The 21,802-nt window shown below is 44.2% G+C and overlaps 1 protein-coding gene and 1 pseudogene across 5 annotated transcripts in view; both read left to right on the plus strand.

Moving 5' to 3' along the window:
• The window catches only part of LOC147432788 (binding protein), a 252,004-nt gene that overhangs the window by 89,729 nt on the left and 140,473 nt on the right, over positions 1-21,802 (plus strand). For all 5 annotated transcript variants that reach the window (XM_086492599.1, XM_086492600.1, XM_086492601.1 and 2 more), the window contains 6 exons: positions 2,011-2,166; positions 2,244-2,285; positions 2,371-2,715; positions 2,802-2,993; positions 3,082-3,242; positions 4,089-4,398. In XM_086492599.1, the coding sequence (XP_086348725.1) occupies positions 2,011-2,166; positions 2,244-2,285; positions 2,371-2,715; positions 2,802-2,993; positions 3,082-3,242; positions 4,089-4,398 (1,206 nt within the window). The remainder of the gene's footprint in view (positions 1-2,010; positions 2,167-2,243; positions 2,286-2,370; positions 2,716-2,801; positions 2,994-3,081; positions 3,243-4,088; positions 4,399-21,802) is intronic.
• On the plus strand, positions 4,427-5,410 carry LOC147432789 (uncharacterized; annotated as a pseudogene).

Here is a 21,802-nt window from a genome sequence, read left to right on the forward strand (position 1 = left end):
TGACTGCCATGGGTCTATACCTTGCACTTTCCTTTAAGGGTGAATCTTGGCTTATCCTGGGATGTGCCTCAAAACAGTTTTTTAAGCTGTTGCATCATTCAAGGGCTTCTCAAACCATTAAAAGGGTTATGCTCCGATTGGGCGCTTCGACAACCTCAAAACGTGAGCTTGCAGATACCTTGGTTTCTCATTTTGGGAATGTCTTTGCCGCTCCTCCTTCGGCATCTACTGAAGTTCTTGCACGCCAACTTTTGTTATCTATAGTGCATTTGATTATTTCGCCTCAAGATGCTCTAGCAACGGAGACGGATTTCACAGAAATGAATTGCACTCAACATTGCTTGCTCTTGGTCTATGGTGTTCCCCTGGTTGGGATGGGCTCGCTGTGGATTTTTTAATCTCCTTTTGGGAGCCTCTGAAAGATCCTTTACTCTACATGATGAACGTTGCACGGGCTAAACAAAATTTGCTGATATCTTGGAAAGAGGGTTTTGCTGAGAATTCACCCCTCTCGCATGGGCTTTGGTATGTCATAGGATAGCTTCACACCTTCTCCTATCAACTGCGGATAGATAGTTAGATATACTCGGAGGTACCACCATAGCAGTGCTAATGCCAGCTATGCAACTTAGAGCCAGAGATAGAGGAGCATTACATATCATTGCCCAATTTAGTATGAGATTCAGGGTCAATTTCATTGTCTCTTTGGAGAGAACTCCGGGCCTCTTGAGCTACCGTATTATGTTTAATCTCCGTTTTAGAACAAGCAACTACAAATCCTTGAGCTAATGTATTCAAATCCATGATTGACCTTGGTGGAATGTTTTGGAACCATGTCAAAGCTTTTCCTTCTAATGTCATTCCGAACCCCTCGAATTGAGTATGGAAATTGAATATACGCTCTGCTCTTAGCACTTGCTTAAAGCTTGCTAAGTGGTCATATGGATCCCCTGATCCACTGTATTTTCTAACCCATTTTTGAAAATTAGCTGGTCTGACACGTCTATTTGGTTCAACTCCAGGTCTTCTGGGAGTTGGTCCTGTTCCTAGTCCTTCAAACCAATCTGTCGGAAATAGTAACTCATGTAGCCATGGACTGGCCTTAGTGTCACCCGTTTTTCTACGTGATGAGGGTCATGGGTCACACTGATCAAAGATGCCTTGGGCTATTTTTGCTGGAGTTACCCAAGCCAAGACACATTTTTTCTGTGGGGTTAGACATCCAGGACATGTGACTTTTCAGCTTATGAGACTTTTGTGGATAGAGCTACAAAGATTAGTAGATCTCGGCGCTCTATTTCTCTTGCAGATTACGTCACCAATGTACTTAATATTGCCACATATAGGACCTTATTGAGAGGCATAGAGCAGCTCCTACGAGTTCTTTACAGAGAAGATGGATGCCATGGTGTATCAACCTATGAGAGAGTTTATTAGATGGTACTTACTTTGGAGCCCCCGGAGGATATCAGGATTTGGGAGAGATGCTACCAGCTGGATGTATTAGTTCAATTATATGTCTACGCTTTAGCATTTTCTTTTCTTAGTGGACATTTGGAGCTTATGAAGGTGATGTAATCTTCTGGTGTCATTGGTCTCTTAGGCCTTTTGCAGACGTAAATAAACAATTCGTTTCATTTCTCTTTGAAAAACCCCCTTGGCTCCTAGGAAAAAATACAACTTCCCTTTATTCCACTTTCCAGAGCTTTATGATCACCACAAAGGTCTTTAGAGGGATTTTGTACATTCAAGCATTGCCTTCAGACAGTTGCCCCTGTTTCAAAAAGGAGGTTGCTAGTAATTTGTTGGTGAAACTGGTTTATTGGTGACCTTCTGGCTTGTATACTCATCTAAACTATTGTCATTAGTGTCCTTTGCATTGTGCTTGTCATGCATGTTCTTGCTTACTTGCACTTATGTTCATTGATTTATGATATTTTTTCGTTCTTTGCATTATTCTTTTTGAACCAAAGCTTCTATTGTAGCTTACCAATTGACATGCTTAAACAGAATTCTTTCAGAAACCTTGTTGGTCCAGGATACAGTACAATGCAAACGTTACTCTTAACTACTCATCAAGGTTCTCCCACAGAAGAGCTATTAAGTGCGGTTCTTGACATGTTAGTTGATGGTGCCTTCAATATGCCTGCCAATATGGTCATTCAGGTACTCGTGTATGTTCATCATTCAAATTTTATGATTGTGAGTTATTCATCGCCTTGGTGATTTTGTGAGATCTGCAGAATGAAGATGCTATACTACTGTTTTTCAGCATCCTTCGACAGGTATTTAGTAGGTTCATGTTCACTCTATCAGCTTCTCAGAACTATCCTCCTATGCTGAATTTCTTTTTCGGTTTTGGCGAGGCAGTCTTGCGACACATTGCAGCTGTTTGGCTTGCTCACATTCAATCGCATCGTGGAAGAATCAACTGCAAACAAAGTTGCTTGTGTGAATGCTGGCTTATTAGGTTTTCTTTTAGATTGGTTTGTTTCTGGCATCAACAGTAATTTGACACCCAAGCTAGCAAATCTAATAGAGGCAATAGGAAAGCACAGTGTCACCGGAAAGGACATGCGCAAAATTTTTAATCTTTTAAGAAGTGCAAATCAAGCTTCCAAGCTGGCCAGTAGAAAGATATTACTGGATGTTGTTCGAGGGATGCTGAAAGAGGATGGTCCTGCTGTGTTTTTTGAAATGAGTGGTAAAGACTCGGTAAGTTTATTGTGCTTAAACCCATCAACTCATTTCTTATGATGCTTTTCATTTTTCTTAAGTATGTTTTACATGGGTTGCCACAGGGCATTATGATAACAACTCCCCTCCGATTGCCGAGTTTGAAAGGGTTTACATTCTCTTGTTGGATGCGGATTGAATCTTTTCCTTCCATGGAAGGTGCATCTGAAGAAATTTTTATGGGGCTATTCACATTATTGACAGAAAATGGCAAAGGCTTTAATGTGATGATTGGACAGGAATGTTTGGTGGTGCAGGTATGAGTCAATCTTGCATACAAAACACGATTAACTGATGCAGAGAGTCATATTCTTCTTATTTATTTTTGAAACTTTTTACCATCAGGTTCTCGGCCAGAAAACGCAACTGGCCCGTTTGTACATAGATGTTCAGCCGAAACGGTGGTGCCATCTGTGCATTACTCATTCTGTTGGAAGAGCGCTTACTGGTGGCAGTGTGTTGAAGGTTTACATAGATGGCAACCTGGCAGCTAGTGATAAATTAAGGTCGGTATAGAAAGGACTAGTTACAGAAATTGAAAGCAATTCATTATAAGTATACATAAATTTTTGATATTATGCTGTGCAATCTTTCTCATTCTTTTGAAATGTCATTTAAGTAAAATTGACCTCTATTCTCTGTCTCTCTCATGAAGGATTAGTGGTAGGTTACTGTTCATTTTAACCCAACCTTCTATTTGTTAAGGGTTCATGTCATAGTGATCTCATTTGAAGACAATCAAATGGGTCTTTTAAGAGAGGCACCTTGAGAGAAAAAAAAAGCTGTGTTTTTGATGTTTTGAATGAGAATAACAGGGCAACGATTGTCCAGGAGAGGCTATATTAAGAAATGAGGATATGATGTTCCTTTTGGTTCCGAAGGATTCCACAAGCATAGACCCATTCCAAAAGAGAAAAACATTGTCATTATGAGACCCGAACTTGGCTGAAGAAAGACGAACAAAGTGGCAGTGGTTAGTTAGGCTATATATAAGGCTGCATTTATTTGGTCCTCCAAATAAATCTAGCAAATTTTGAAGCACAATAAAAAATGTAAGGCAAGTATTATTTTACACCAAAGATCAGAAGACCTCATGAGCGTTGATACTGGTCTTGTTAAATCCTGAGAATTTCCAACACATGGTTTCAGTTAAATTTCTTTGTGCGAAAGGTTTTATGACCTCTGTCTTTATTGAAGTGTGCTTTTGATTCAGGCTCACTAGCGATGCTCTCTTGACTTTAACTTATACATGTTTGAAAAGTTGAAGGAACTTTTAGTTTAGGCTTCTTCAAAATGCTTCTAGTTGCTCCAATTTGCAAAACACTTTCTGATGTTTTGGCATGTTTTTTTAGGTACCCAAAACTGAATGAACCATTAAACAAGAGCACTATTGGTGCATGTTCACATGTGTCCATAGTAGAAGGGGTCAGTGCAGACATAATGTTCTCTTTACCTTTTTATGGTCAAATGGGGCCAATATACTTGTTCGATGAATCACTTTCACCTATTCAAGTTACAGCAATATCCGAAGCAGGTTCGGGTTACATGTATGCTTTTTTGCCAACAGAAATTGGCTGCATTCCAGACACCCTTACAGGGAACTCCATCTTTGATGTTAAGGAAGGACTGGCATCAAAAGTAATTTTTGGCTTCAATGCACAGGTGAGAAACCACAACAAACAAGCCCCCCCCCCCCCCCCCCCCCCCCCCCCCCCCGCGGCCCTCAAAAAAACCACTCGTCCCACCCGACCCCGACCCCAAAAGGAAAAGAAAAAATGCCTTCCTCATCTGCTACACCCTCTCTTCTACTAGGCAGATCATATTTTAAAGCCAGATATGACTTGCCTGATTGAGGTACTGGAATTCCATTTATCACATAGTCACGCTAGCTCAAAGAACAATTCAAATGCTAATTATATCTTGGCTAGATTTTCTTTTGGATAATCTATATGTAACCGTCGGTGACTCTTTTTTCGAGCAAACAATTGGTATCCCTATGGGCACCAATTGTACTGTTTTTCTTGCTAATTTCTATCTTTTTACTTATGAGTTTGATTTTATGGAGCGTCTTGTTCTTGCTAACACTTGCCCAATATTTTTGCACAAGTCATGCAATGTAAGACGCTTTGTAGATGATCTTTTTGTTCCCGACGTTCCTTCTTTTCAAGATTTTATGTACTTCGAATCAAGTTATGTAGGTGGAGGAGTTTATCCTTAGGAGTTTTGTGAACTTAAATGTACCACAAATTGTGATTGTTGTGCCATTTAAAACCTTAAGATTTTTCAAACTCCCTTGGGATTGGAAGTAGATATCTATGATAAACGCCTTGAATCGGAATATGCCAATCTAAATATCATCCATATGCCTCACATTTCTTTGAACATTTCTCTTTTAGCTAAATATGGTGTCATTTGCTCTTAACTATTTAGATTTTCTCGTCTTTGTTCTAGTAAATTTTCTTTTGTTGTTCAGTCGTGCCATCTTATTTCTTTACTCATTGAGAAAGGATACTCATTCAAAAAAAACATGAAAAACGTTTGTTCACTTTTGCATTGTAGTAAGTTTATTTTCATCGTTTCTTCCTTTGGAATGTTCAAGATAATTAGTAGTAAATGTTCAATAAAAGTGGGGAGCTTAAAAGCCCACTTTTTGTTTGACTTAGTAAAACACTAATTGATGTTTAGATCTTTAGTGCTCATAGTATTTTTGCTCTTGCTTGACAAATGCTAGTCCCATTACTCTGGAGGGTGATAGAGACTCAGTTCATTGGTATTATAGAGTATGTTCAAAGCAATGACCTCTATACAAACCTGCAACTACTCTTGGGTACTAATTACTTGAGTAGGATGTCATAGCTGTTGTTCAAGCAATACACGATTAAGGTGATCATCTTATTCTTCCTGTTTGGTCAAGCAGCGAAATTGAGGTCACATATTGTAAAGTTTGAATCTTTGTAATTTTTTGGTTATTTTCAGCCTCTTCTTTTTAGGTTCGTAGTGATATTCATTTCTAGTAGTTAGCTTACTTTAGGATTCAAGAATTTTGTTCTTTTAGAAGTTGTTATGTGGAGTCCGATTTCTAGGATTAAGTCTTTGAGATGTCTTATCCTTGTTAGTTTAGAGTTGAGTACTTGTTTCAAGTTTTAGTCAAGTGAGTTGCTTCAACTTATTTTGCTTATGCCTTTTCTAAAACCATTTTTAAGTGAATAATGGTTTGTTTTATCTAGTTTTGTTTAGTAGCAAATAAAGTGATTTGTTTATTTTTTTAAAATTAAATAAATAAATAAATTGTGTCCCTTGCCTTTTAGTTTTGTGAGTGTTTTGTCCCTCTTATAATTTGTGAGTTCAGACTGTTCTGAACTTATGAAGGTATATGTCTAGTTATGTTCACATCGACGAAGCAATGTGACATTATAGCTATGGAACCCTTTATCTCTCATACAAAGAGCAAATGCCAAGAAGGACAATAAATAAGCTACAGAAACTAGAAACATACTGTCCAAAAGGTATTGAAAAGTGGGAAATTTCTCACCATTTTTTTTTTGTTTGTTTTCAAAAAGGTTTTTTCTTCGAGTTCTGCCATAAACTTCCCATAAAAGTCAAGTTATAAGTTTATTAAATCAAGACATCTACAGTATCTTCCATAATATTCCATAAAAGTGAAATGAATGTCAGGCCTAGGGTAAGACCGGGCACGCTAGGACAGACATGTGATAAAGGGGGTCCTACTATTAGCTAGGCCAAGGGTCTATATAGCGCATGGTTGGGTGGTGAGTTGCATGGTCTAGTATCATTGAGTTGCATGGTCCAGTGCCCTCCGGTCTTAGAAAGTAACATCAAAATATCACCATGGCATGCATTAAGCAGACTATATCTCTTCAAGTTTGCAACAATCTTGATTGATCTTCTGTTATTGTGGTAGAAACGACAAGAATTGGGTAAGGGTTCCTAATGAATCAAAGCTCTCAAGTCATATTTATTGAGAGCATGTTTGCATATTTAGAAATAGATAGTGTCGACATTTACTTGACTACAAAGGTAAGCAACTTTAATCCAATTGTAGAAATAAGTGAAACTTTCTTGTAAAAATGACCCAAATAAAATCAAACTAATTGTCAAGATCAAATGTTGCGTCTTTTATTTGGAGATTTTGGAGGATCAAGAGTAAATGTGAACCCTGCAAAAAACAAGGATGAAGAGTGATGCTCTCAAGAAGTTTGCAGTTTTGCCAGGAAAGCACCGGGCCTCTTGCTGTGAGAATTTGTGAGGAAACTCCAAAAAACTATATGAAGGAGTTATGTCATATGTGACATGAAGCCTAGAGTTTGGTAGAGAGTGCAATCAAAGAAGCCCCACTCTCTCTCTCTTGAACACACACACACGCTGTCTCTCTCTCTCTTGCCTACACACAGAACACAAAAGAGAAAATCAAGACAACACAAAGATGAAAACATCAAGGCTTTGGTCGTATCTTATCATGGGTAGGATGAAAGGGTTAATAGATGAGTTAATGGCCTTCAACCTTTGCCAACCAAACAAGCTACTAAGTGTTCTTTGAAATTGTAATTTTGTGCTTGCCATGCTGTCGGGACCGAGATGCCTCCTTTGAGTCGACGCTCACCTCGGGTATGGAAGTCCTACCGGACATCCGTTGGATGGGGGACTTTTTTTTACTAGGGGAGAGCCCCAAACTACCGAGGTCTAGGAGCGACAAGGGTACGTCTCTCTCGACCTTGGTCCTTGAGTGCATTACTGAGTAGGGAACTTAGTGGGGCATGTGCGCACTTCAAAGGGGATTTCTGATTTGGTTCACTCCACTATTGGGGTGAAACAGGGCTGCCCGCTATCTCCTACACTATTTGGCATGTATGTGGATGAGGCTGCTAACTACATTGAGAGGGATGGTGATAGAGGAGCACAATTGCCAGGGACATGGATCCCACTATTCTTATATGCTGATGATATTGTGTTGATTTCTGACTCCCCGGAGGAGATGCAACGTCATTTACATTCTTTGTCCACATTTGCCCACGATAGTGGATTGTCTGTTAACCTGGGGAAAACCAAGGTTATGGTGTTTAACACCACATCATAATGGGTCAGGAGGTCAACACCCACTTTTACATATGGCCAGGAGACGGTGGAGTATACAGATGCATACACCTATCTTGGGGTAGTCTTCAGTGGACCGGCGTTTTCATTGTGGAGAGCAGCAGAGACTAGATTGACGATAGTTTATGCAGCCTTGGGAGGATTGGAGAAGATGAGTTCGCATGTTTAGTTTCAGGAACCTCGAACAAAGCTGTGGCTTTTACACTCTAGTGGCTTCAGCTATGCTCTATGGGGTTCAGATTTGGGGACCCTCAATGGACCACCAGGGCAAATGTGGTAGCATTGATGGATGGAGAAGATATGGAGAGGCCTCTAGTCTCTATGATCTCTCGGATAATTGGGGCTATAGCCTCAGTGCCACATGAGATTATTCGGGCTGAGTTAGCTGCCCCCACTCTCGTAGTTGAGGCCCTTACTAAATCAGTGTCCTACATGCATAATTTATGGGACCTTCCCAGAGACAGACTCTTTGACACTTTGGTGGCTTCTCCATTGCTCTATGGAGCTGAGATTTGGGACCTTCATTTGTTCCATCACGGGAGGACAGGTCGCACTAATGGATGGGGGGACATGGAGAAGCCACTAGTCTCTATGATCTCGTGGCTCATTAGAGCCAAGGCTTCAGTACCATGTGCCATAATCCGGGCAGAGCTAGCTGCCCCCCCCACTAGTGGTGGAGGCGCTCACCAGATCTGTCTCCTTTATACACCGCATGTGGGAACTTCCCAAAGACAGATATGCCCACCTTGCATTTGAGTCCTCTCGACAGCTAGCCATGCAGGGAGATACAACATGTTGGTATGGGGAGATGACATCATGGTTTTAAGGGCATGGGTTTAGCATAGACAGATTGCCTCCCCTACCAGTACTCACTAGGCCCTCTGACTTTTACACAATCCGAGATCACCAGGCTCATCCACCAGGACCTGACTCAGCTAGACACCAGGAGGACATGGATACAGCCAGCACAGCAGTTGGGCACGAAGATGGCTTTCTACAGAGAGCATCTTCTCCAACTTACGGAGGACGGTTTTGTGACGAGGCCCAGATACATGGACACCCACTTGTCTCATGGGATACGATGTGCTATTGGCTAGATACGCACGTCTTCACACCAGCTGCGGATCGAGACTGGGAGATACAATGGAGTACCGGTAAAGGCCAGGACATGCCTCCTATGTGACATGGAGCCTGAGACAGAGTTGCACTACACTTGCCACTGCCCCGTCTACTACGAGATACATGGCTGCTTCCACTGCTTGTTCAGAGAGGGCTTCAGACCACTCTCCAGAGTCATGCGATACGAGGATCAGAGATGCTTGGGTCTGTTTTTGCTCAAGCTGCATAGACACAGAGAGAGCCTGATGAGGGGAGAGGCTAGCCAGTCTCAGAGACGGATCACAGACTTCTCTAGAGCAGACACTAGACACCTGGAGGAGCTACTACCACATGAGAGATCGTCGCCTCACACTAGAGGCAGACTGATCGACCGAGCTACCGAGCTAGGGAGATCCAGACGCCCACGACTGCGGAGGACTACAGAGCATCGACGGAGGCTGCATCAAAGAATTCAGATCACTTTGGCCCGACATGCACGACGCCCAATCAGGCTATTGACCATGGAGGAGATTGATGAGATCCGCGAGTGATCGATGCTGGATCTTTTGTGATTTAGCTATCCCACCTAGCTGCTTAGCTCTCACCTAGCAGTTTAGGATTCCATAGTATTTTATTTTGTCATTTTTGTTACTCTGACCTTGTATCAGATCCACCACATTGTAACTTTCTGGTCTCATAGGTCAAGGATTCAGAGCAGAGAATTTCAGAATTTCAGAAAATTCAGAAATACAAAAATTCAGAGCAGAAAATTTAGAAATTTACAGAAAGTGCAGAGGGGGGGGGGTTTGTATGCGAAATGTATGCTTGATGCGGGAGAAAATGTATGCATAAGTGTAGAAAGTTCTGGAAACAGCTATATGTATTATGTTCAGTGTGGCCGTCTTGTGATGGAGGTCATGAGCGGAAACCCAGCACTTCCCGAGAGCTCTAGCCCCTCCCCCTTGAGTGGTTTGCATGCAATGGCATCACCAGCAATGAAGAAATCAACTTTTATGGCTACAAGCAAGAGGTTAGCAAACATAGAAAAGGAGATTAAGGCGTACAAGACAGAGATGGAAGAGTGGAAGATGGAGAAGGTGGTCTTTCTTCATTGGAAAATCAACGAGGCCGAGCTTCGAACTGTGGGGAAAATGAAGCATCGGGCCAAAATTGAAGACCTCAAGAATCAGATTTCAGCCCTCAAGAGAGACCTAGCCGAGGCAAGAGCCAATGGTGGACTAGAAGAGGGAGAAATCCAACCCTCAGTGATAGAAGAACTTAAGGTAATTAAAGAGCAAATGCGAACCATTAAGGAAGAGGAGAAACAACAGGAAGCAAAAACGTCTTCATGGACAGATATGATTACCAAAACCCATAAGAAAGTGAAGGAAGCGGAGAAGTGGATTTCGGTCGCAAAGAAGGGCAAGGGCAAGGAGGTATCAATCCCCACTCCCACCATCATCAGCATGACACTTGAGGAGGAACAACAAAGACGTATGAGGGCTTTGCATGTGAGGGTTACCGGCCTCAACAATCGGGACAAAATTGATGAGGAAGTACAGGAGCTCATGGTACTAATGGGGATGCAAAAACCGACACACACAAGAGCATGGAGAGTTGGTAAGAAAAGTGGAGGCACGGGGGAAACATCGAGAGGAAGAGCTCTCATATTGCGCTTCCCTCTATTGAGGAGAAGGATTTTTTGAGAAGGAGGCCCACTCTCAAAAAGACTGGTATCTTCCTTGGTGACGATGTCACCCTCTCACAGCTTGCCCACATGCAGGGAGTCATGCCAGAGATTAGGGCCGCAAGAGAAAAAGGGAAGACAACTTTTTACAGAGAAGGAAGAGTGGTCATTATGGAGAGACACCCTACATGACGGTGCAAGACCTATGGGACCACACTGAAGATGGCTACTTGGAATTGTAATGGGTCTATGAGGTTTGATGTTGGGGCCTTTGAGGATAGTTTCAGAGACATGGACATTGTATTCTTCTCGGAGACTCACCAGGCGCCTGGACGGGTGATGCCACATGTGGGGGGATATAGATGGGAGACAACCCACAGGACAATCACGAGATCTGAGCATGGAAGTAGAGGTTCAGGAGGAGTAGTAGTGCTATTTAGAGAGGAGCTACAACCACTACTACATATTGTACGGAGAGATGAGCATGCTAGATACATCTGGGTGAGGTTGAGAGCTGACACAGGTCGATTTCTATACATTGCCATATGTTACTTCCCTCCCAGTACGTCAGTATATGTTGCATCCAAAGGGCAGTCGCCTTTCTCTATACTGGACGATGATATATGGGAGTTTTCTAGGGATGGTGATATCATCCTCCTAGGGGACTTCAATGCCCAAATAGGCAACTCTTAGACAGTTTTCTACAACACTTCAGATGAGATGCTTAGAGAGCTGGATGTGGGGGAGTTGGGGCTTGACAGACGCTCGCATGACAGAGAGCAGACGAAGTATGGGAGATACCTCACAGAGATGACGACTACACATGGGTTAGCCATACTTAACGGCTTACAGCGATTTCCTGAAGCAACCGGCTTCACATGTTTTCCACACAGACATGGGGCTAGTACAGTGGCCTATGTTATGACACAGCCGAGCTTTATCCCTTGCATTGAGGATTTCACAGTGGGAGCAAGCCAGTGGGCGTAGTAGTAGATCCTGCTCTCTTGACACTATCTGTTTCATTCCAATATAGTACAGCCCATACATCAGGAGGCAGGTCACACACTCGTTATACATTTACACCAGAGACCGATTCTGTTTATACAGAGGAGATCTGGGACCGTCCATGGGAAGGCACAACTAGCACATCTAGTACAGGCCTCTCAGTGGAGGAGTGCACCACTTTACTGATTGAGATACTGCATGGTGCTGCATCAGTGGCATACCCACACACCCAGCCGGGTAGGAGACCACATTCTGGGAGCATGCCCCAGAATAGTTGGTACGATGAGGAGTGCAAAGAGATGAGAGCCCAGCTTCAGAGGGATCTCCTATTAGGAGTCATCACTTACAGACAGTCTCGGATTGCTTCCCGGCGCCTTGTGCGACGAAAGAAGCGAGCTTACCTGGCTCAGATGGAACGAGAATAATATCAGATGTTCTTGAGTAGGGATTCAGGAGAGGCATGGCGACTCTTCCATGAGCACTCCCCTCCCCCAATGATTACTTCACCTGATGTGTGGGGCTAGTATACGACATCCTTATATACGGTTCCTGGACAGAACCCCTTCTAGACCCCTACAGAGCCATGCCCAGCTACGAGCACCTTCTTTACACTGGGATCGTACAGAGGGCCATTGACAGGATGAGGACCGGGAGGGCATATGATCATGACGGTCTAGTAGCGGAGCACTTTATACATGCTAGGGATATGCTGATGGATGTTCTTGCAGTGTTGTTCAATCGTGCCATGTGTGAGGGGTTACCTGAGACTTGGAGGTTGTCTACTATTGTGCCTATCTTCGAGGCAGGGGATCCTACAAAGCCTGGGAACTACTGCACTATTATGGTTGGACACACATTGGCACGGTTGTATGCATCTATTCTTGAGCAGGCTTGAGTATTTGGGTAGAGGATGAGGGGGTGCAGACAAAGGGTCAGTCCGGTTTCAGGAGGGGTTTCTCCACTCTTGATCATATTTTGACACTCAGAGCCATCATTGAGGAGGGTTGGTCACATGGGAGACGGTTTTATTGTAGCTTTGTGGATTTCCTCAAAGCATCTGACATGGTACGGAGAGCTCGATTGATGCGCATACTTCAGGAGATGGGGGTGCCCATAGAGTTGATATGGGGGATTATGGCTTTGTACAGATCAGTGATGGGACATGTACGCACTTCGGCAGGGGTATCTGATTTAGTTCACTCTACTATTGGGGTGAAACAATGCTGCCCATTGTCTCCTACTCTATTTGGTATGTATGTTGATGAGGTGTCTAATTACATTGACAGAGAGGGTGACAGAGGTGCCCAGCTTGCAGGGACGTGGATCCCATTGTTGTTATATGCTGATGATATTGTGTTGAATCTCACTCTCCAGAGGGTATGCAGCGACCTTTGGATGCACTACACAGTTTTTTAGAGGATAGTGGATTGTGTGTAAACCTTGGTAAAACCAAGGTTATGGTGTTTAACACCACACCACAGTGGATCAAGAAATCAGCACCTACTTTCACATATGATCAGGAGATTGTGGAGTATACAGATGCGTACACTTACCTGGGGGCAGTCTTCACTGGGCCGAGATTTTCTTGGAGAAAAGCAGCAGAGCCTAGACTGACCATAGCTTATGCGGCTTTGGGAGGACTAGAGAGGATGCGTTCGGCAGGTTCAATTTCAGGAACCTAGGACAAAGCTATGGCTCTTTGATACTTTGGTTGCATCTACTATGCTATATGGGGTGCAGGTTTTGGGACCTTCTGTAGGCCAGGATGGTTGGAGACGTATGAAGAGGCCCTTGGTATCTATGATCTCTCGGCTGATTAGAGCCAAGGCGTCCGTACCACATGATATCATTCGAGCGGAGTTAGCTGCCCCCCCTATGGAGATTGAGGCGCTTACGAGATCAGTCTCCTTTGTACACAGCCTATAAGATACTACCAGAGACAAATATGCCAGGCTGGCCCTAGAGTCCTCTAGACAGCTAGCTCTATAGGGGGATACATCATGTTGGTATGCATAGATGACATCATGGTTTCAGACACATGGCTTTACCATGGACATGCTGCCTCCTTTTCAGTACTCTCTACAGGCACCCTTGATGTCTCTGACACGGGTGGAGATTACTAGAGTCATTCGTTAGGATCTGATCTAGCTGGACACGAGGAGGACATGGATAGAGCCGGTACAGGAGATGGGCACGAAGATGGCTTTCTATAGAGAGCATCTTCTCCACCTCACAGGGGTTTGTGATTCGACCTAGCTATATGGACACACATCTTTCTCATGGCTTGCGTTGTGCCATTGGCCAGATACGCACATCCTCACATCAGCTCAAGATTGAGACTGGCAGATTCAGAGGGATACCAACAGATAGCAGGATATGCCGCTTATGTCATCTAGAGCAAGAGACAAAGTTACATTACAAATGTCATTGCACAATGTACTATGAGATACGAGGCCGTTTTCATTGTCTATCAGAGGGTTTTTGGCCTCTATCTAGGGTCATTAGCTATGAGGATCTGAGATGTCTTGGACTGTATCTACTTGAGTTACACAGGCACAGAGACACTTTACTGAGGAGTGCTGGAGAGAGACGGTCCCAAAGACAGATTACAGATTTCTTTACACTAGATATTGGGACTCCAATGGAGCAGCCAGAGGAGCAGACACCATTGCAGAGCTCTGCCCGCACTCATACTACCGTTAGTGGCATTCTCATAGACCGAGCATTGGAGCTAGGGAGATCTAGACACCCGCGATTGAGAAGAGGAGCTACACAACATTGACGAAGACTACAGCAGAGGATTTGAGCCATACTCTCTCCACGTCCAGAGTGTAGATGAGGATGGATCTCCACCATATCTTCCCCCCTTCTTACATTGTACTACACATTGTATTTTGTTTCAGTTCTTTTTGATCCCGGACATGGTATCACATTCACTACGTTGTAACGGCTTGGTCTCATAGGTCATTTTGGCCTTTTGAAGATGTTAATATATCATTTCATTTCATTTCATCTCTCTCTCTCTCTCTCTCTCTCTCTCTCTCTCTCTCTCTCTCTCCAGAGTGCAGATGAGGATGGATTCTTGTATTAGTATCTAGTTCTTTTGTACCCAGACATGGTATTAGATTCACCATTTTGTAGCAGATTGGTCTCATAGGTCATTTTGGCCTTTTGAAGACGTTAATATAACATTCCATTTCATTTCATTCCATTTTCACACTTAGTACTTTAGTACTAAGGTACCCAGACATTGTAACAGATTCACCACTTTTGTATCAGTTTGGTCTCATAGGTCATTCTGGCCTTCTGAAGACGTTAATATAACATTTCATTTCATTTCTCTCACGAGCAGGATGCTAAGAGCAAGGGCCTAAGCGCGCAGGTCTGCTGTCTAAGCGCGAGGCTGCTGCCTGAGCATGAGCAGGCATGGCGGGCTGCTGTTTGAGCGCGAGGTTTTGGCGGGCTGCTGTCTGATCGCGAGCAGGGCTGGCGGGCGGTTATTTGAGCGCGAGCAGCACGCAGGCCTCAAGGTAGCGGGTTGCGAAGTGTGCAGGGGCAGCACTGGAGAATTCCCATCGCCGTCAACCTCTACAGTGCCCACCAGCTCCACCTGCTAGTAAAATCAAGTAAGGGTCCCTCTCTCTCTCTCTCTCTCTCTCTCTCTCTCTCTCTGGGCGCCGTCGCGCCGTCGCGCGCCACCCCGAAGGGTTGCCGAATTTGGGCGCCACCACGTGGCTCAGGTTCGATGGATCCGGCTACCGAAGGGGAAGGGCCGGGTGTAGATAGCTACACCACCCCAAAAAAAACAACAGCTACATTTAAACGGAGAAAGAGAGATACTGTACTATCACGAGGATCCTCACGAGTTGGGAAAACCTCCAGGATACATGATGAGCTAATGGTGGAGAAGGTCCAGGTGATGCTCAAATCAGAGCTAAACTATATGAGGGATGACATCAGGAAGGAAATGCACGCGAGCGCTAAGAGCTACAGGAACTCCATGTATGGAGACATGATGAGAGAACTAAGGAGAGAGATCCGGGGGATACAGAATGAGGAAATTCAGATCTTCAAAACGGAATTACGAAACCTAATCAAGGCGGAAGTAAATGTAACAGAATGCGTTATGCAAAAGAAACTCGATGAGGCAGTAGCAAGTTTTGAAGCATGGAGAACAAATATGGAAAAGCACATGGGGGAAAAAGATGCAATAATCGAGGAGCTAAAAGGAGAACTTGCGGCTTGCAAATTTGCAACTAAGGAGAAGGGAGACGACCAACCTTCTGTGCTGAAGGAGCTCGAGGACATGAAGGATCAGATGAAAGCTCTACGGGAAGGAGATGAACAGAAATCGAAAACGGCATCTTCATGGGCGGAACGTCTTTGTAAGACACAAGAAAAGGTTGATGAGGTAGAGAAATGGATTGAGGATGGGAAGAAAGGGAAGGCCCAGATGCCTAAGACCACATCTACCTCCACCATTATTAATATGATCATCGAGGAAGAGCAGAAAAGGAAGAATCGGGCTCTGCATGTGCGGGTCACAGGAGTCAAAGACAAAGAGAATGTAGATGAAGAAGTGAAGGAACTGCTACAACGCATGGGCATCATAGAGCCTACTCACACAAGTGCATGGAGAGTGGGCAAGAAAGGAATCGATGAGAAGGGAAACATAAAGGATAGGGCACTTATTCTCCGCTTCCCGAATATAGAAATAAGGAAAGAATTTCTAAAGAAGAGGCCAACTCTTAAGAAAACCGGTATTTTCCTGGGAGATGACCTTACATTGGCACAAGTGGCACACATGCAAGAGTTGATGCCAGAGATCAAGGTAGCAAGAGAAAAGGGGAAAATCACCTTTTATAGAGGAGGGAAAGTAGTGGTTCTGGAAAAGCGCTCATCATGACGGTGCGAGACCTATGGGGCGACGCTCCGGATAGCGGTGTGGAATTGTAATGGATCATATAGGCTAGATGTAGGTGCCTTTGAAGACAGCTTTAGGGACAGAGACATAGTTTTCTACTCAGAGACACACCAGATACCGGGACAGCTTATGCCACATGTGAAGGGTTATTTATGGGAAACAACTAGTCGACCAGACAAGAGATCTCTACGGGGTAGCCGGGGTTCAGGAGGAGTAGCAGTCTTATTTAAAGAGGAGCTGAAACCACTACTACAGATTATCAGGAAAGATGAGCAAGCAAGGTATATGTGGGTGAGAATGAGAGCCGAGACAGGTAGATTTCTATAAATCGCTATATGCTACTTCCCTCCAAGTACATCAGTCTACTCCTCACCTAAAGAACAGTCCCCTTTCTCCATACTGAATAATGACATATGGGAGTTGTCTAGAGATGGAGACATCGTTCTCTTAGGAGACTTTGATGCCAGAACGGCCAACTCTCAAGCAGTATTCTATGATACTTCTGAGGATGTATCAGAGAGGGGGCTTACTAGAAACTACACACTGAATATGGGAGACATCTCATGGAGATGGCAACTATACATGGTCTGGCCATACTTAATGGTCTAGAGAATTTCCCTTTATCTGGGCGATTCACATGCTTCCCGCACAGGCATGGGGCCAGTACAGTGGATTATGTCATGACTTCAGCAAGCTTTATTTCTAGTATCGAGGACTTTAAGGTGGGACCCAGACCGGTTGGGATTGCAGTGGATCAGGCTCTCTTGACCCTATCAATCTCCTTCCAATACAATGCCTCTCAAGCACAAAGGAAGAAGACACACACAAGATATACTCTCATGCCAGAGACTGATTCAGTCTATGTGGAAAAGATCTATAATAGGATGTGGGCAGCCGAGCCAGTATATACTGTAGAGGAGATTACTTCTCAGTTAACAGAGATACTACATGGAGCAGCACAAAAGGCATACCCACATACTCAACCTGATCAGAAGAGAGGATCTGGGAACATGCCTCAAAATAGTTGGTATGACGAGGAATGCAGAGACGCGAGAACCCAGGTCCAGAAAGAGCTTACACTTGGGATCATCACATATAAGCAGTCTCGGATTGCTCTTCGACATATAGTACGTCGCAAGAAAAGGGCATTCCTAGCCAAACTGGAGAAGGATTTATATCAGCTCTTCTTGAGTCAAGACTCACATGAAGCCTGGCGTTTATTTCACGAGCACTCACCGCCTCCGACGATTACTTCTCCTGAGATTTGGGGTCAATATGTAACATCATTATATATGGTATCTGGACAGCCTCCATTACCAGATCCGCTAGAGCCATGCCCTGCTACTAGTACTTTCTTTACTACGGAAATGGTGAAAAAAGCCATTGATAAGATGAAGACAAGAAGAGCATATGATCATGATGGTTTAGTAGCAGAACATCTGATCCATGCCAGGGATCTACTTTCAAAAGTCCTTGCTCGTCTGTTTAATCGGGTCATGTGTGAAGGATTACCTGAATCTTGGAAATTATCTACTATCGTACCTATTTTCAAATCAGGGGATCCTATGATACCTGGGAACTACCGTACCATTATGGTAGGTCACACATTGACCCGACTGTGCGCATCCATTCTTGAACAAAAATTGAGTAGATGGGCAGAGAATGAGGGCATAAGGGCAACGGGACAAGCTGGATTCAGGAGGGGTCATTCCACTTTAGATCATATTCTTACGCTCAGAGCCATTATTGAGGAAGGAAGAGCAAGCGGGAGAAGGATGTATTGTTGCTTTGTGGATTTTCGGAAAGCTTTTGATACAGTACCAAGGGCCAGATTGATGCGCAGGATGCAAGAGTCAATGGTCCCCAAAGAGATTATTTGGGGGATCATGGCCTTATACGGGCAATAACTGGTTATGTTTTACTCCAGAAGGGGATTCCGACATTGTTCATTCCACCGTTGGAGTAAAGCAGGGATGCCACTGTCCCCTACTTTATTTGGTATGTACAGAGATGAGGTATCAGATTACATTGATAGAGAGGTGACAGAGGTGCTCAACTTGCAGGGTCATGGATCCCTTTGTTGTTGTATGCAGATGATATTGTATTGATAGCAGAATCACCAGATGGAATGCAGAGGCAGCTAGATGCATTACATAAATTTGCGGAGGACAGTGGATTGTCGGTAAACCTGGGTAAAACCAAAGTTATGGTGTTTAACACCACACCGCAGTGGGTTAGGAGATCGGCACCTACATTTGCATATGGCCAGGATACAGTAGAGTACAGAGATGCATACACATACCTTGGTGTGGTATTTGCAGGACCGAAGTTTACTCTTAAGAAAGCAGCGGATGCTAGATTGTCCAAAGCCTCTGCGGCCTTGGGAGGGTTGGAGAGAATGTGTTCACAAGTGCAGTTTCAGGAACCACGAACAAAACTTTGGCTCTTTGATACCGTGGTGGCTTCGGCTATGCTTTATGGGGTCCAGATTTGGGGACCATCTGTGGATCAGGATAATTGGAAGTCAATGGAGAGACCTTTGGTATCTATGATTTCCCGAATGATTAGAGCCAAGGCCTCTGTACCACACGCGATTACCCGAGCGGAACTAGCTGCCCCTCCGATAGAAATTGAAGCTCTTACCAGATCAGTGTCCTTTATACATGGTTTGTGGGATACAAATAATTGCAGATATACTAGACTGGCCCTCGAATCCTCTCGACAATTAGCAATGAAAGGGGATACATCATGCTGGTATGCGCAACTGTCCTCGTGGTTTCAGAGACACGGGTTCAATATGGAAAGATTACCCCCCTTCCAATACTCTCTTGAGGCTCCATCACTGGCAATTACACAAACGGAGATTAATAAAATCATCCATCAGGATCTTATACAGTTGGATACTAAGAGGACATGGGTAGACCCTACACAAGAATTGGGCACGAAGATGGCCGACTACAAAGAGAACTTCCTACAGCTATCTGAAGATGGATTTGTGATTCGCCTGAGCTACATGGATACTCACCTGTCTCATGGTTTGAGATGTGCTATTGGTCAGATTCGTACATCCTCACACCAGCTGGAAATTGAATTTGGCAGATTTAGGGGGATCCCACCTGAGCAGAATTTGCAAGTTATGCGGAATGGAGCCGGAGACAGAATTACACTACATATGCCATTGCACTGTATACTATGAGATACGTGGGCGTTTCCATTGCCTATTTAAGGAAGGCTTTGGACCTCTAGATAGAGTCATGCAATACCAAGATCAAAGATGCTTAGGTTTGTACCTACTGGAACTACATCGGCACAGAGATAATCTAATGAGAAGACAAAGAGCACTACAGCCTGAGAGGCAGATCACAGATTTCTTCGGATCGAGAGAAGCAGGGGTGGAAGGAGAAGCAAGAGGCCAGCAGCCAGCACAAAGGAGTACCCACATTCATACCAAAGGCACCCTCATTGGCAGGGCGATTGAGCTTAGGAAATCGAGACGATCACGACCGAGATGGAGAAGCACACTTCATCGGAGGAGACTACAACAAAGGATTAGAAGCATTCTAGCCAGACACCCAGAATGCTCCTAAGAAGTTTATTTAATACTTTGTATTTAGTTTTTACATTTATTTTCACACTTTCACACTTTCACACTTTTCACACTTAGTACTTTAGTACTAAGGTACGCAGACATTGTAACAGATTCACCACTTTTGTATTAGTTTGGTCTCATAGGTCATTCTGGCCTTTTTGAAGACGTTAATATAACATTTCATTTCTCTCTCTCTCTCTCTCTCTCTCTCTCTCTCTCTCTCTCTCTAGCGCGTGGACTGCTGCACCCCCTCACGCCACCTGCTGCAGCCCCTCACGTCACCTACTGCTCTGTTGAGTGCTGCCCACTCATCCCACTCAGCCCCACGCTCTCTCTCTCAGCAGAACAACAGCGCGCTTACTCTCTCACAGCAACGTGTGGTCAGCTGGACTGCGTTTCCCGCACCCCACCTCCTGGTTTGACAGTACGTTGCCCCCCCTACTCGTGGCTGGACAGCGCCCCCCCCCCCCCCCCCCCCCCCCTCCCTCCCAAAGCCCGCAGGTGCATTACAGGGCAGATAGCGGGCAGCCACACCTGAAATTTTTCAGACCTGCAAAATTTACTCAGGCCTGCAGAATTAGAAAATACAGAATTTACATTTACATTTTTCACGAGTTGCAGACCTGCAGGGAAATTTCAGAATTTCAGAATTGCATAAATTTCAGAATTACATAAATTTCAGCATTGACAGAAATTTGCAGAAAAGGAAAATCTCAAAAATGTACGATTGATATGGGGAACACACATGTATGCATTATGCGGGACAGGGATGTATGTGTGATGTGGACATAGTGGGTTGACTTGGCAGAAGTGCATTTGTATTTTTGATGGAGGTCATGACTGCTTCGCCGGTATGTAAGCCCCATCCGAAGGCAACCTTTGTGCTTACAAACAAGCGGATTACACAAATGGAGAGGGAGATGAAAGACTGGAAAGCAGATATGGAGGGATGGTGGAAAGAAAAGGCCAACCTTCTTCAAATGTTTCTCAACGAAGGCGCGCAGTGGAAGAAAGAGAAAGAAGACTTGCACGCAGAGCTACAAGCACTTAAGGCGGACTCCAAAGCACTTAAAGAAGAGGTCTCAGCTCTCAAGCGAGAACTTGCTGATAGAGCGAGCAGTGGACTAGAGGAGGGGGAATTCCAGCCTTCGGTAGTAGAGGAAATCAAGGTCATCAAAGAGCAGGTACAGATGATCAAAGAGGAGGAGAAACAAAAGATGGTAAAGACGTCTTCGTGGATGGATGTGATCACGAAGACACAAAAGAAGGCGGATGAGGCCGAGAAGTGGATAGAAGTCGTTAAGAAAGGCAAAGGGAAAGAAACCACATCTGTCCCCACTCCTATAATCATCAACGACTCTAGAGGAAGAACAACGAAGGAAAACTAGAGCTTTGCATATAAGAGTAACCGGTCTAAAAGACCGAGATGAGGTGGAAGGGGAAGTTGAAGAACTTCTCCGCATGATGGGTAGTGAGGCTACTCATACAAAGGCATGGAGGGTGGGGAAGAAGACACAAGGCAATGGGGAGACTTCAAAAGGGAGAGCTCTAATCATCCGTTTCCCATCCATGGAGGCAAAGAAGGACTTCTTGAAGAAGCGTCCTACACTAAAGAAAACGGGCATATTCCTTGGAGATGACCTCACTCTCA

Source organism: Adiantum capillus-veneris, chromosome 20 (genome assembly GCF_014529385.1).
Source record: "Adiantum capillus-veneris isolate H3 chromosome 20, ASM1452938v2, whole genome shotgun sequence".
NCBI classification, from domain to species: domain Eukaryota; kingdom Viridiplantae; phylum Streptophyta; class Polypodiopsida; order Polypodiales; family Pteridaceae; genus Adiantum; species Adiantum capillus-veneris.